The sequence below is a fragment of the Hemiscyllium ocellatum genome, chromosome 32 (assembly GCF_020745735.1).
Source record: "Hemiscyllium ocellatum isolate sHemOce1 chromosome 32, sHemOce1.pat.X.cur, whole genome shotgun sequence".
Classification (NCBI taxonomy): Eukaryota; Metazoa; Chordata; class Chondrichthyes; order Orectolobiformes; family Hemiscylliidae; genus Hemiscyllium; species Hemiscyllium ocellatum.
Window position 1 is genome coordinate 29,789,862 of NC_083432.1, and position 17,159 is coordinate 29,807,020.

The 17,159-nt window shown below is 42.5% G+C and overlaps 1 protein-coding gene across 1 annotated transcript in view; it reads right to left on the bottom strand.

The window, feature by feature from the left end:
• Positions 1-287: 287 nt before the first annotated feature.
• The window catches only part of LOC132830825 (beta-1,4 N-acetylgalactosaminyltransferase 2-like), a 28,399-nt gene continuing 11,527 nt past the window's right edge, over positions 288-17,159 (bottom strand). The window contains exons 6-8 of the mRNA XM_060848697.1: positions 10,332-10,472; positions 7,601-7,826; positions 288-361 (exon numbers count right to left, since the gene is read on the bottom strand). Of these exons, the coding sequence (XP_060704680.1) occupies positions 288-361; positions 7,601-7,826; positions 10,332-10,472 (441 nt within the window). The remainder of the gene's footprint in view (positions 362-7,600; positions 7,827-10,331; positions 10,473-17,159) is intronic.

Below are 17,159 nucleotides of genomic sequence, written 5' to 3' on the forward strand. Positions count from 1 at the left end.
TAAGAAGAAATGTTGAATTGCAGGAAAATTCACTGCACCCAGAAGCAGTGTCACAGAAACAGCCCGATAGCATCGAGGGGGAGGAGAGGCCGAAACAGAGAGTGACAGGATAGAACTTGATGTTGTCAGTGTTGATTAGAAACCTGGGATTAAATCTTGGTGTAACATTTTAAGTGGTTTTTGAAATAAAATAGTGCAAGTTTGAAATTTGTTTCACTCCTAGTGGGCTGTCTAAATTTTGCATATTTTTGTTCAATTGCTTTTAGTGTGGCATTGTTTGTACTTTGTTATGCCTGATGGCCAACGATGACATCATTACACGATCCCACGAGCAGTCTGCCGAGTCCGTCAACGAAAAACTCTAGGAAAGATTTCAAATTCAGTTTTAGTTGTGAAAACATTGGTGTGGAAAAATCAAACATAATGATAGAATAGCACAGAATGATAAATGCTATTTAATGTATCAAACACAAAACACAACACAGAAATATTCACACCATGACAAGATCTTCTCCATCCATGAAATGTTCCCTGGGAAAGTTGCTTTTAATAGACTCCAATCCTCAAAAAAAATGACGAACCATGTTCATTGACTTTGGCTGTGATCCACAAGACCGTCTATATTCTGAGATTTTGTTCCCAATTTTAAAATGTGATGCTGGAAATGGGCGACTGAGAATGTGCCAGTGGTGCATGTGAGCCTCAAGAGGCAAAAATGTGGAGACCAGATGTATCTGTACGGCAGGCACTCATTTACAGAAAGCTTTGCAAAGTCCTCATTAGCATTTAATGGGATCCACCAACTCTCCTTTATTGGACATGGGAAATTCCTGGTAGGGTCAGCGAGAACACTCTGGCACTCACTGGGAAGAGGTGACTGGAGGAGTTCAGGGCAGGGGTTTGACTGTGATCATGGATGAGTCCAGGTGGAAATGAAGTGACTTCCTGCTCTTCAGTAAGCTCTGTATACTCGTAACCCAACCCTGCACTGTACGGTGCTGACTTCCATTTACGAACCCATACTTTTCCAAATGTGAATAATCTTGCACTAGATTATTGTCTTTAAACATGTTCCAACTAGGATCATGAGGGTGAAGGTTGACATTCCTTCCCCTTTTGCAAACAGGGCTGTGACATCTGCACTCAGCAAGACCTCTGGAATCACCCACACCTTCAAGGAGGATTGGAAGATTTTGCCCAAGTCATTTGGAATTTCTACCCTTACTTTGCACAATAAGCCAAGATATGTCCCATCCAGACTGCCTGACATGTTGCTTTGCATATTCCCAATCTTTTCAAAATGCAGCGGACCACCACCTCCTCAAGAGCAACAAGGGACAGCTAATAAATGCTGGCCATCCATTCCCACAAGGGAATAAAGACAACTTCTTTATTTTTATTCTCTCCAATGAGTTCAAATCTTTTCAAATCCCTGGTACCAAGCTGGGGTGGGCTGAACTAATGCTTTTTACAGGTTTAGCATCAATTTCCAGCTTTTCTCAGTCCAAACCTCTCTTTATAAAACTTAAATATTTGCTCCTCCCATAGTTCCCATGGTCTTATCTCTCAATAACAGCTCCTCTGTTATTCCTGAATTCTTTCTAACTGAGGGGTTTTGGCCCCTTTACTACAACATTCCTCTCTACTACTCTGATAATTTCTACATTCACCTCTTTTTGAAAACTATTATGAAATCTGCTTTCACTACATGTTCAGGCAGAGGATTCCAGATCATAACAAATTACTCTTAAAAACTATAATTTCCACATCCCTGCTGTGGTTCTTGTAGTGTAACAGATTAAGCTGAAGTATGCAGTATGCTACTGAGACAGGGCGCATCCTTTTTGGAAGTGATATGAAGTCACATGATCTTGCTGTCTGTTGTAGAACCTATCGGACCAATGGCATTGTGAAGCCACAGTAAGATGTTCCTTAATAAAGCTTATGATTTCCTTACCTCGGCTTTCTCTCTAAATATTCAATATTGGCACAATCAAGCAATGACAGATAAATTAATTGCTTAATATTTTGGCAGATTGAATTGTCTGTCTCAAAAAATGGGTCGTCTGATAGTGTTGAGTTCAGTTGTGGGACCTACCCTTGCAATGCAATTCAATAATTACCTGAATTAATCTTTGTAACATGAACAGAAAGTGCTGGAGAAACTCAGCAGGTCTAGCAATGTCTGAAAATAATAGCCATGATGTTGATATTGGTGTCGTACTGAGGTGGAAAAAGTTCAAAATCACAAAACTCTAAGTTATAGTCCAACAGGTTTATTTGGAAGCACCAGCTTTCAGAGTGCTTCATCAGGTAGCTGTGGGGCAAGATCATGTGACAAAGAATTTATAGCAAAAGATTACAGTGTCGTGTAACTGAAATGCTATATTGAACAAACCTAGATTCCTGTTAAGTCTTTTGTCTTTTAGAATGAGTTGCAGGTTTTGGTTCATTGATATGTAAATCCCAGAGCTTCTTTTAAGTCACATTCTTGAGATAATTTAAGGTTTGATAAAAAAAAAGGTGACATCTCAGCTCAGAAATACATTAAAGTTGTGAGGTTAGAGAATCTCGGTATCTCAATCTTGAGTCAGACTGGTTCTATGTCCAAAGTGGAATTTATAAAATATTGCATGGAATGACTGTCTGCAGGGACTGCCTGGAGATTGTGTAATTTTTGTGCAAAATAGAGTTATCTGCAAATATAATTCAGCAAATGCCTTCTCCATGGATGGATAAAGAACTGACAGGGCAGCAGGAGACAGAGAGTAGTGGTGGAAGGGAGTTTCTCAAAATGGAAAACTGTGACAATGGTGTTCCACAAGGATCCGTGTTGGGACCACTGCTGTTTGTGATACACATAAATGATCTGGAGGAAGGTATGGGTGGTCTGATTAGCATGTGCAGATAACACTAAGATTGGTGGAGTAGCAGATCATGAAAGGGACTGTCAGATAGCATACCAGAATATAGATAGAATGGAGAGTTGGGCGGAGGAATGGCAGATGGAGTTAAATCTGGGCAAATGCAAGGTAATGCATTTTTAAAGTTCCAATTCAAGAGTGAACTATACAGTAAATGAAAACATCTTGGGGAAAGTTGATGCAGAGAGAGATCTGGGTGTTCATGTCCATTGTCCACTGAAGGTGGCAACACAAGTTAATAGAGTGGTTAAAAAAGCGCACATGCTTTCTTTCATCAGACAGTGTATTGAGTACAAGAGTTGGCATGTCATATTACAGTTGTATAACAGTTTCGTTCAGCCATATTTGGAATACTGCATACAGTTCTGCTCACCACATTTCCAAACGGATGTGGATGCTCTGGAGTGGGCGCAGAGGAGATTCACCAGGATGTTGCCTGAGATGGAGAGCTCTAACTATGAAGAGAGGTTGGGTAGACTAGGATTATTTCCAGTACAAAGACAAATGTTGAGGTCTACAAAGTCATGAGAGGTAAAGGCAGGGTAAACAGCAAGAAGCTTCTTCCCAGAGTGGGGTATAAATTACTAAGGGTCACGAGTTGAAAGCGAGGGGGAAAAGTTTAAGGAAGATATGCATGGAAAGGTCTTTATGCAGAGGGTGGTGGGTGCCTGGAACACGTTGCCAGAGGAGGTGGTAGAAACGGGGACGAAAGCATCATTTAAGATGTATCTAGACAGGTACATGAATGGGCAGGGAGCAGATCCTTGGAAAATAAGTGACAGGTTTAGTTAGAGGATCTGGATTGGTACAGACTGGGAGGGTGGAAGGGCCTGTTCTTGTAATTGATTGATGAGGGACGGGCTGTAGATGTCATATATGTGGACCTCATGAAGTTTCATGAAGTTTCCCATGGGAAGCTGAGGAGAAAGTGAAGTTGCATGGGGTCCAGTGGATGGACTAGCTGGATGGGTAAAGAATTGGCTGGGCAACAGGAGACAGAGAGTAGTGGTGGAAGGGAGTTTCTCAAAATGGAAAACTGTGACAATGGTGTTCCACAGGGATCCGTGTTGGGACCACTGCTGTTTGTGATATACATAAATGATCTGGAGGAAGGTATAGGTGGTCTAATTAGCATGTTTGCAGATAATACTAATGGTGGTGGAGTAGCAGATAATGAATGGGACTGCCAGCAAATACATCAGACTAGAGATAGATTGTTGAGTGGGGCAGAGAAATGGCAGATGGAGTTCAATCTGGGCAAATGCAAGGTGATGCATTTTTGAAGTTCCAATTCAAGAGCAAACTATACAGTAACTGGAAAAGTCATGGGGAAAATTGATGTAGAGAGAGAGAGAGCTAGGTGTGCAGGACCCTTGTTACTTGAAGGTGGCAACGCAGGTCAATAGAGTGGTCAAGAAGGCATACAGCATGCTTTCCTTCATTGGATGGGGTATTAGGTACAAGAGTTGGCAGGTCATATTACAGTTGTATAAGACTTTGGTTTGGCCACATTTAGAATACTGCATACAGTTCTGGTCGCCACATTACCAAAAGGATGTGGATGCTCTGGAGACGATGCAGAGGAGGTTCATTAGGATGTTGCCTGGTATGGAGGGTGCTAGCTATGATGAGAGGTTGAGTAGATGAGGATTGTCTTCATTAGAAAGATGAAGGTTGAGGGGACACCTGATTGAGGTCTACAAAATCATGAGGGGTATAGACAGGGTGGATAGCAAGAAGCTTTTTCCCAGAGTCGGGTCTCGATTACTAGGAGTCACGAGTTCAGAGTGAGAGGGAATAGGTTTAAGGAAGATATGTGTGGAAGGTTCTTTACTCAAGGGTGGTGGGTGCCTGGAACACGTTGCCAGAGGAGGTGGTAGAGGCAGGCAAGACAGCATTATTTAAGATGTATCAAGACAGATACATGAATGGACAGGGAGCAGAGGGATGCAGATCCTTGGAAAATAGGTGACAGGCTTAGATAGAGGATCTGGAATGGTGCAGGCTTGGAGGCCGAAGGGCCTGTTCTTGTGCTGTAATTTTCTTTGATCTTTGTTCAGAGTGAACTCTCTGTCATAATAAGGACAGTTGGTAACATTGAAGGGCCAATATGTGGGAGTTGTGCAGTGAAAGAATTTTGGTGTAAACTGTAAGGAAGTAAAAGCTCCCTTAGCTGATGAATCACCTTCAGTATCATAATTTCAACCAAAAACATCTCCAAACTCTAAAACCTCAGACTCTGCTCCCCCATCTCCAACTGGATCCTCGACTTCCTGATCCACAGACAGCAATCAATGAGGGTAGGTGATAAGACCTCCTCCACGATAACCCTCAACATCGGTGCAAAGCTGCATACTCAGTCCTATATTATACTCATTATACACTCCTGACTGTTTGGCCAAATTCAGCTTTAACTTCATTTTCAAGTTTGCTGATTACAGCAATGAGGTAGAGTACAGGAAAAAAAGATAGACAGCTTAGTGACATGGTGTAAAGACAACAATCACACTCTCAATGTCAGCAAAATGAAGGAGATGGCCATCGACTCCAGGAAGCAGAGTGGAGGACAGTCCCCTATCTGTATCCATGGTGCTGAGGTGGAGGTGGTTGACAGCTTCAAGTTCCTGGGTGTAAATATCACCAGCAATCAGTCCTGGCCCATCCACATCAATGTTACAGTAACAACAGCACACCAACACCATACTTCCTCAGAAGGCTAAGGAAATTCCACAATAACCCCTTACCAGTTTGCAGAGGTTTACCATTGAAATAATCCTATCTGGATACATCACAGCTTAGTGTGGCACTGCTTTGCCCAAGATGACAAGAAATTACAGAGATTAGTGAATGCAGCCCAAACCATCACACGGACCTACTTTCCCTCCATTTGCTCTGTCCACACTTTCCACTGCTTCAGGAAAGCCACCAACACAATCAAAGACTCTTCCCCCTCCAGTTATACTCTCTCCCACCCTCTTCCAAAGGTAGAAGAGAAAAAATTTGAAAGCAGTACCAACAGATTCATGAGCAGCTTTTTCCTGGCAGTTATCAGACTAACAAACTGAACACTCATATGGTCGGGTTAACCATTCACTGTACCTTCACTGCAGCTGTAACACACTATGATCTGCATTTTGTGCGATTACCCTGATATACTTATGTAAATTATGATTTGTCTGGATATTATGCACGACAATACTATTCACTGTATCACAATATGTGGCAATAATAAATCAAATCAAATCAACTGCTTTTTGTCATTGATATAAATGATTTGGATGTGAATACAGGAAGTATGTTGCAGATGACACTAAAATGTGAAGTGTAGTGGACAGCGAAGAGGGTTACCTCAGAGTACATCAGGACCTTGTTTAGATGGCATGATGGACCAAGGAGTGGCAGGTGGAGTTTAATTTAGGTAAATGTGAGGTGCTGCATTTTGATAGGGCAAACTAATGCAGAACTTACATACTTAATGTTAAGGTCCTGGGAGTGTTGCCAAACAAAAGACCTTGAAGTGCAGGTTCATAGTTCCTTGAAACTGGAGTCACAGCTGGACAGAATATTGAAGAGGATATTTGGTATTCTTGCATACATTGCTCAATGCATTGAATATAGGGGTTGGGAGGTCATGTTGCAGCTGTATAGGACATTGGATTGGCCACTTTTGACGTACTGCATTTAATTTTAGTGTCTCTGCTACAGGAAAGATATTGGGAAACTTGAAAAGGTTAAGCAAAGATTTATGAGGCTGTTGCCAGGGATGGAGGGTTTCAGCAAAAGTGAGAGACTGAATAGGTTGGGGCTGTTTTCCTTGGAGTGTAGGAGGCTGAGGGGTGACTTCATATAGGTTTAGAAAATCACAAGGGGCATGTATAGGGTGCATGGTCATTTTCCCAGGTGAGGGGAATCTAAAACCAGAGGGCACAGGTTTAGGGTGAGAGGGCTAAGATTCCAAAGGGACCAGAGGGGCAACTTCTTCATGCAGATGGTGGTGCATACATGGAAAAAGCTGCCAGAGGAGGTTGGGGAGGCATCTGGGTGGGTATATGAATAGGAAGGGTTTAGAGGGAAATGGGCCAAATACTGGCAAATGGGACGTGATTAATTTCTAAATCTGTTTCACTTGGTCAGGTTGGATTAAAGGGTCTGTTTTCGTGCGATACATCCCTATGACTCTAAATCACATCTTTGCCAAGAAGAAACCTTTTGAGGGTGGAATGCAGCTGTAACTCTGGTCATTCTTCATCATTGGCAGTGATGGTCTGTGGAGGAGGCTTGGGATTAAAGCAATCTGGAAGGTTAGACCTTGGCCTGTCACTATCTGGATGCTCCCTTTCTCTGGCCGTGTTTTTTGCCACTGTCAGGTCAATGTGCTGACTGGAAATTTCCAGTCAGTTCAGGAAAGGAGCTTTAATTGTTCACTTCCATTCTACACACAGCCTGGGACAGTACTGAGAATGGACAAGGCAGCTGGTGGAAGGATGTTTTGTGCCCACAGTCCTAGGATCCCACCTCACTTTGTCACAATCGCCTGACCTATGTTCATGGTACTTTTTGGCTTCCTAAGGGTGTTACTGAAACATGAAAACAAACAAATCTGAATAAAAGTTTATTATCACCAACTGAAATGAGCATTGCGATGGAAGAGCAGCACAACAGAATGGCTCACGTACCTCCATGAGCTACCCTGGCCAATCGAGGGTCAAATCCAACACTCAATATCTTTGATGTCTTCGCCAGAAAGAAATTGACCACAACACTGGTCATCACACAGTTGGGAAACCCATCCAAGGGGTGAAAGCCCCCAGGCTTTGAGAACAAGCATTCTCCATCATCAGGATTTCCATTTTCATACCACAGCTTAAAGTGGTAACGATTACCATTTACTGAGCCACCAACCTGTAAAGATTATATTACATCCAATTAGAGAAATGGAATATAGTTTCTTTTCTCAGTGATTTTTCATTCTATGACCACAAGGGCTCCTTGTCAGTGCTTCCTCAGTATTTCCTGCAGTAAGCCCACTTCAGGGCTGTATAATTGTTGTGAGTCCTTGAGCAATCCTCTTGCTGAGAACTGGGGAACCATGGAAGAGGGAGACAATCCATTACTTCATGAGGGTCCAGGACATCAAATGTTCAGCTCATGACCCCACTTGGTTCCTGACACTCACTTTGGGAAGCTGGGGTCGATATTTCCATCACGTGATTACATTCAAAGAACCAAATATGTGTAAAATATCCTTCCTTCCTCCCTTACAAGAGTTGTAGAATCCCTACAGTGTGGAAGTAGGCCATTTGACCCATCGAGTTCACACTAACCCACTTAAGAGCATCCCAACCAGAATCACCCCCTACCCTGAATTTCCCATGGCTCATCCACCTTAACATCCCTGGATACTATGTGCAATATAGCATGGCCAACCTGCATATCCAAACTCTGCAGGAGGAAACTGGATCACCCTGAGCAGACCCACGCAGATATAGGGAGAATGTGCACACTCCACATAGACAATCGCCTGAGACTGGAATTGAACCCAGATCCCTGGCACTGTGAGGCAGCACTGCTAACCAGTGAGCCACCATGCCTCCTTTCCTTGCTGACTTGACCCCTTCCTTCTTTTCCTTACTTCCCCCCTTCCTTCCTTCTCATATCCTTCCCTTCTCTCCCTTACTTTCCAAGATGTTTACACCAGAAGACATAGGAGCAGAAGTGGACCATTCAGTCCATCAGGTCTGCCTTATCATTTGATGATAATCCTCAATGCCATTTTCCTGCCTTATCGCCATAACACTTGATTGCTTTTCTGATTAAAATTTAGTACATTGGTTTTGAATATACCTTGTGGTCCAGCTTTGACAGCTCTCTGCGGCAAAGAATTTCTCAGATTCACTAATTTTTGAAAAAGAAAATCCTCTTTATCAATATCCTTAATGGATGACACTTTACTCTGAGATTACACCTTCTGGTCCCAGACTCTCCCACAAGAGGAAGAAATGTCGCTCCATTTACCCTGTTAAGCCCCCTAAGAATACTATGTTTTAATAAGATTATCTCTCATTCTCCTAAACTCTGATGTGTGCCGGCACAATCTACTTAACCTCGCTCCATAAGACCTTCCCTCCATGCCTGGAATCAACCGAGTGAACTTTCTCTGGATTGCCTCCAATGACACTTCATCTTTCCTTCCATAAAGGGACCAAATCCTTTCACGGTATTCCAGTTGTGGTCTGGCTGGTGCCTTGTATATTTTTACTAAGACCTCCCTATTTTTATAATCCCTTCCTTTTGAATTAAAAAGGCAACATTCCATTTGCCCTCTAGATTACTTATTGAATTTTATTGTCAGCTATTCGTGACACATGCATGAAGATTCCTAAATCCTTCTGTGGTGCAGCTTTCTGCAGTCTTTTCCCAATTAAATAATACTCAACTCTTCTAATCTTCCTTTGAAAGTGCTTTAGCTCACATTTCCTTCATCATATTCCACCTGGCAAGTTTCCCCATCCACTCCATCTGTCTGTAATCGCTATAAACTTCTTGTGTTATGCTTTCTACTTATCTTCATATCTATTTTGTGTAATCTGCAAATTTGGTCACAGTCCATCCATTTCCATTATCCTAGTTATTAATATATATTCTTAAAATATATTCTAAATTATTGTGGCCCCAGTACTGATTCCTGTAGAACTCCACTAGTTACAGGTTGCCATCCTGAAATTGCCCCCTTTATCCCAACTCTGTCTTCTATATACAGCAAAACCTTTATCCATGTTAATACACAACTCCCAACACCATGGGCACTTTTCTAATGATGTCGTCTGTGTGTTACCTTCTCAGACGCCATTTGGAAATCTAAATATATTACATTTACTGGTTTCCCATTATCAATGCTGCTTGTTACTTTCTCAAAGAATTGGAATGAATTTGTCGGGGATGATTTCCCTTCCATGAAGCCATGCTGACCCTGCTTGGTTATATTATGTATTTGTAAATGTTCTGCTGTTATATCCTTTGTAATACACTCTAACACTTTCTGAATGGCAGATGTTTCTTTGTTCTTTTCACCCTCCCTTTCTTATTTTCAACATCCCTGCACCTCTCCCTCACTTTCTTCCTTCCTCTCTCCCTCCCTCTGTCAATCATCATGAGTTAAGAGCTTGGAAAGATGGGTTTCCTAAATATCCTCCAATTTTCTAACTGCAAGATGGGAGTTATTTTTCTCGCTGAATGACAGGCTTCCTGCTGTCAAACTTACTTGTGTGTATAGATATGAACAAAATATCAATCAGATTATTTTATATGCAAATTAAAATGGCATTTCTCAAAACATAAAAATGAAATGTCATCAGGTTGAAGTATTTGTGAAACATTGTTCCACTTTCCAAGCAGTTCCATTCTTACCACGTCCAAGTTTGTGTTCTCTAATACTTCCACCAGCTTTTCCACTTTTGTCTGTTTTGTGAATAGAAAATCTTCATCCACCCAAAGCAGGTATTTAGTTGTGACCTGAGAAGCTGCCAAGTTTCTTCCAGCAAACCATCCCTGTGCAGAATAAAATGGCAAGAGTTTCAGGATCAATAAATGAGGAGAAATTGGTTCTTTGAAATTGGGTTAGCCACAATTATGTTACAAGAAGTATCTAGCTTAAAGTGGTATGAACAATAGACATGGAGTTCATCTATTTTCCAACATTTACTTCCACCTTCATTCTCTCCTATTTTTCTAATTCAGTTAAATGACTTGTAAATTGTTCAGTGTTGGAAGGATCCTGTCCAAAATTTGAATAGCATATCAGTGGACAGTGACCAAGAGTTTCAGCCTTTTGGAGAATTGTTGAGTTTTACAATGAGGGAACTATCTCAGGGAAATATCAGAGTAAAGACACAATTTGCCAGTATCTACAGAACTAGCCTAAAAATTGGCTTAGGTGCTGGGTTATCACTGGACACATAGTCGCACTGGTTTCATTAGAGATTGACATAAGGGTGTTGGTGACACCCAATTATGATGTAGTATAGGGCTCAATATCTGCTGTGTGATTGGCTGCCTCTGCAATAAGCAAAGGCTGGGGGATATTGAGTGATCAATACGTGTTATAGTCAGCCACGTGTTATTGAAGATTGTTTGACTCTTTTGAGGGGAAATGGCACTAAACAACAATGCTATGATTTAAGACATGGAAAAATGAAGAAAAATGCAGAAGGAATATCTGGTACCTGACGTATTGATTGTATCTGTGGTCAGCAGGAGGCATGCCATTGTGTCCTGGGTAAAGGATGCCCTCAAGGACCACGCTCAGAAAGGGCAGGGAGAGACATTGGCTGATGTCAGTTGTTGCCATTTAATGTTGAGGATCCAGGAGCAGTATCACAAGAACCTTAATGAACTCATGTGGGTGATCAATGTCAGTGAATGTATCTTTTTGGAACATCTCTTTCCCACTACATCACTGACAACGCACCAATCAAATCGTTGTGGTCCTGTTCGCCGAGCTGGAAGTTTTTGCTGCAAACGTTTCGTTCCCTGGCTAGGGAACATCATCAGTGCTATTGGAGCCTCCTGTGAAGCACTGCTTTGATGTTTCTTCCAGTATTTATAGTGGTTTGTTCTTGCCGCTTCCGGGTGTCAGTTTCAGCTGTAGTAGTTTGTATGTGGGGTCCAGGTCGATGTGTCTGTTGATGGATGTTCTTGCCGCTTCCGGGTGTCAGTTTCAGCTGTAGCGGCAAGAACATCCATCAACAGACACATCGACCTGGACCCCACATACAAACTACTACAGCTGAAACTGACACCCGGAAGCGGCAAGAACAAACCACTATAAATACCGGAAGAAACATCAAAACACCCGAGCTACAAATCTTCAACCAGACTTTAAACCAATCAAATCATCAAGTCCCTAATACTTACGCAGCAGAATTCCCCAAGAGTCAGAACTCATGTTGAAAATACAGGTACTCCAACTGATGTTCCCACTTTTCCTGATGTTCCCACTGTGCACCCACCAATGATTGCCTCCAGCTATATAACAATGGCAGGCTAACCTCACACACACAGTGGTGCACAACATCTGACACTTTGCCTTTCTCATTGCAAGATGTTGCAGCATGCCAGAGAATGGTGGAGAGCTGAAATGATTTGAAGTAAGTACACCTGCATTTCCTCACAGAGATTGTGGCTCTTACCATTGTGACAAGCTATCACAGAACCTGTGTCATTTGGTCTTGCTGAGAACATTGAGGATGCTTTATACAGCTCTCAGCATCGGGTTCATCTTGGTGCTGAGATCTGATGTGACAAGTTAGTTGCTGATGGTGCATCGTTGGACATCACATGTTGTGCCCCATTTTGTTTAAATCTATCCTCCTCTTCTAATTATGCATTTTTCAAACATCCAGAAGTGCCCAGCCACCAGAGTCCCAGGATTAAGGGTAAGAGAAACAGCATGATTTTGAACACCTAATCTCACCACTTCATCAGACACAAACAATTACTCCATTTGTGAGACTGCATGTAATTCAGAGGATTTTATAGAATTCCATTCAGTGAGGGTGATGTGGGGTGGGAGCTGTGGGGGGAGGAAGTGAGCAGGCTGCTGGGTGAGGGGAAAAAGATAATTCATGTGGCGGCTCTCCACAGGGTGAGGCCATTGTCAGGTTCGACTGCATACGTAACAGGTGAAGCCCTGAACGGGACCACAGAGCAAAGAATTCTGATGGACATGTGCACCACGTTGCTGACCTGCCTGCTACCTCCTGTCCCCTTTAAGGACCCTGGAGGAATCGGGTTGCCATGTGATAAATACCATCAAGCAGAGCTTGCAGAGTTCACTGCTACTCTCCATCTTCCTGTCATGTGTCCAGTGGTACTATGGAAATCAATAAACTGCCCATTTAATTTGATCACATGTAGTCTTAAATTGAATTAATTATTTGTGGCAAACCCCTCACAATATGTTTTGAAATAAGAATTAAATGTCAGATGACTTAATCCAATTATGAAGACAAAACAGAAGAAGATGGTGGTGACTGTGACTTCATCAGCAAGCATGACAAGGGCAGCAATGTCCAGTGGCTGCCACACAGCCTCCAGAAAGAGATGGAGCAGGTGAAGACCCACCAAGGAGGTAAAGGAGAAAGACGACATCATGGATCGACAGGCCTTGCTGTCATTTTCTTCAATTCCCTGAAAGATGTCCCTCGCCAAGAACACTAAACTGTGACATCTGCTGGAGCAGGACATGCACTCAGAAGGACTGAGTGGCAATTCCATTCCAGCGCTAGTCTGGTAAGTATTATTCACACTCTGTGCCTAATAATAATAAGGTTAGGACCAAGAGCATGGGGGAGATGTCACAGAATCAAATTAAAGACAACCAGTTTTAGATTCCAGGGAGGAAGAGAGACAAGAGATGCAACAGATATTGTACAATTATTGAGGGAATGTAGTTTAAGGGTTAGACAGGAATTATATATTTGTCTTGTAGATTTTAAGAAGTGTTTGATTGGGTTAATTGGATTAAGCACTTGATAATGCTGAAAGATAACAGAGTACACCAGAGTAATAGGGAACTCAGAAGAAAACCTTTCTGGAATAAACAGCAACAGTGAGAGTAGCCACAACCATGTAACTTTGGAACACAAGTCTGACAAAGGATTTGCTTTGCCACTGAGCACATATCGATATGAATCCACATTTGCTGTTTGAATCCTCAATTCGAGATTGATTTGCACAGAAAGCAGCTCACGTTGAGAGAATCAGACCTTGAGGTTCCATGTGATATAAGATGAAGTTTTTTTCACATTTACTTACCGGAGCATCTCAAGAAAACCAGGACTCTGATGTGAATCACACCCCACTTCCTGCTCCCTTGGCATCACCTCTTGGCTGAATCAGTTGGTGAACTGACCAAGTGCTCATGTCTCCAGATCAGGTGAGCTGGAAAAGCCATTGACTTGAGACTTGCAGCTTATTGGATTCATTGCATTGAGCCTGGGACCAAAGATGGCTCAGCATCATATTGCTCTTAATGGACAAACGGAAAGTCTGGCTCGACTGAGGTTTATGAGATTGGTGTCAGAGATAAGCAACTGCAGTTATTGAGCAGAGATTGGAGACATTAGGATTGTTTTTCTTGAAGAGGAGAAGGCTAAGAGGAGATCTGAGAGAAGGTTTAAGGTGACAGTGGTAGAGGAGGTAGGGAGAAATTGTTCCTGCTCATAAAGGGATCGAGAACCAAAGGCCCGATTTCAAGTGTTTTGTGAGAGAAGAATACAAGTGGACCATCCAGTCCATCAAACCAGCTCTGCCACTCATTGAGATCATGGTTAATCTGTAGCATAACTCTGCAGACCTAATTTTGGCCCATATCCCTTAATACGTTTGTTTAACAAAAATTTATCTGTCTCAGATTTAAAATTAATTCAGCATCCACTACTGTTTGTGTTAAAGAGTTCCAAGCATCTTCCACCTTTTGTGTGTGGACATGCTTCTTAATATCTCTCCTGAATGGTCTGGCCCTAATTCTCAGATTATAGAATATAGAACATAAAACATAGAGAAGTACAGCATAGTACAGGCCCTTCAGCCCATGATGTTGTGCTGAGGATTAAGCCTAATCTAAAATAAAATAACCTAACATACACAACCCTCACTTCACTGCTGTCAATGTGCACGTCCAGTAGTCGCTTAAATGTCCCTAATGACTCTGCTTCCATCACTACCGCTGGCAATGCATTCCATATGCTCACAACTCTCTGCGTAAAAAACCTTATCTCTGAAATCTCCTCTAAATCTTCCTCCGAACACATCAAAACTGTGACCCATAGTGGCAGTCAATCCTGCCCTGGGGAAAAGTCTCTGGCTATCGACTCTATCCGTGCCTCTCATTACCTTGTACACCTCGACCAGGTGACCTCTCTTCCTCCTTCCCTTCAGCAAGAAAAGTAGGCACTCAATCAACCTTTCCTCATAAGACAAACCCTCCAGTCCAGGCAGCATCCTGGTAAACCTCATTTGCACCCTCTCCTAAGACTCCACATCTTTCCTATAATAGGGTAACCAGAACTGGACACAATATTTCAAGTGTGGTCTCACCATGGTTTTGTAGAGCTGTGGCTTTTAAACTCGACCCCTCTGTTAATGAAAGCCAAACCACCATATGTTTTCTTAGCAACCTTATTCACTTTGGTGGCAAATTTGAAGGATCTATGCACTTGAACACCAAGATCCTGCTGCTTCTCCACACTGCCAAGAATCCTTTCTTTAATCCTATATTCAGCATTCAAGTTTGATCTTCCAAAATGCATCACTTCACATTTATCCAGCTTGAACTCCATCTACCATTTCTCAGCCCAGCTCTGCATACTGTCAATGTCGTGTTGCAGCCTGTAATTGCCCTCGATACTATCAACAGCACCTCCAGCTTTTGTGTCATCAGAAAACTTAGTAACCCACACCTCAACCACCTCATCCAACTCATTTAAAAAACAACAAAGAACAGAGGCCCAAGAACAGAGCCCAGCGGGACACCACTCACCACTGACCTCCAGGTAGAATAATTACCATCTCCAACCACTCTCTGCCTTCTACCAGCCAACCAATTCTGAGTCCAAACAGCCAGATCTCCCAGTATTCCTGACTTTATGAAGGAGCCTACTGTAGGGAAACTTATCAAATGCCTTGCTGAAGTCCATATACACCACATCCACTGCTCGACCTTTGTCAACCTGTCTCATCACCTCCTCAAAGAACTTATGAAGACTTGTAAGACATGACCTGCCCCTCACAAAACCATGCTGACTGCCTTTAATCAAGCTATGCTTTTCCAAATAGTCATAAATCCTATCCCTCAGAATTCTTTCCAAAATCCTGCTGACCACAGACGTAAGACTGTAATTTCCAGGGATTTCCCTATTCCCCTTCTTGAAAAGAAGAACAACATTCACCTCTCTCCAATCCTCTGGTACAACTCCCATGGAAAGAGATGAAGCAAAGACCTTAACCAGCAGCATAGCAACCTCCTCTCTCACTTCGCAGAACAACCGAGGATAAATCTGGTCTGGCCTTGGGGACTTATCAATTTTAATGATTGCCAAAGTTTCCAACACATAAATTCCTCAATTTCGATCTGTTCAAGCCCGTTTCCCTGCTCCTCAAACCTCTCATTGTACTCCCTAATTCTAGAGCTCCCAGCCAGTGCAAATACTTTAGAAAATTATGAGATGAGAAGAAGCTTTTAACCCAGTGATTAATTAGAATCTATTGTGCATTGCCTGGAAGTTTGGTGTCAACTGAGGTAACAGTGGATGAAGGACCTGAACTTAAGGGAAGTTATATTTGCCAGGAATTGGTGTTGGAGAGACTGTTAGGTCTGAAGGTTGATAAGTCCCTGGAGCCTTATCCTATATTCAGAGAGCATTAATTCTAACTTGAAAAGGAAAATGTTCAGGGCTAAGGGGAAAGGCAGGAGATTGGAATTAAGGTAAAGTGCCTAGAATGCCCATGCAGAAATGATAGACCAAATGTATTGATTCTCTGATGGGACTTGAGCCGTATGACAATAGACAATAGACAATAGGTGCAGGAGTAGGCCATTCAGCCCTTCGAGCCTGCACCGCCATTCAATATGATCATGGCTGATCATTCCTAATGAGTATCCTCTTCTTGCCTTATCTCCATAACCCTTGATTCCACTATCTTTGAGAGCTCTATCCAACTCTTTCTTAAATGAATCCAGAGACTGGACCTCCACTGCCCTCTGGGGCAGAGCATTCCACACAGCCACCACTCTCTGGGTGAAGAAGTTTCTCCTCATCTCTATCCTAAATGCTTTATCCCGTATTTTTAAGCTGTGTCCTCTGGTTCGGCACTCACCCATTAGCGGAAACATGTTTCCTGCCTCCAGAGTGTCCAATCCTTTTATAATCTAATATGTCTCAATCAGATCCCCTCTCAGTCTTCTAAACTCAAGGGTATACAAGCCCAGTCACTTCAGCCTTTCAGTGTAAGGTAATCCCGCCATTCCAGGAATTGACCTCGTGAACCTACGCTGTACTCCCTCAATAGACAGAATGTCTTTCCTCAAATTTGGAGACCAGAACTGCACACAGTACTCCAGGTGTGGTCTCACCAGGGCCCTGTACAGCTGCAGAAGCACCCCGTTGCTTCTATATTCAATTCCTCTTGTTATGAAGGCCAGCATGCTATTAGCATCCTTAGTTTGGATACTCT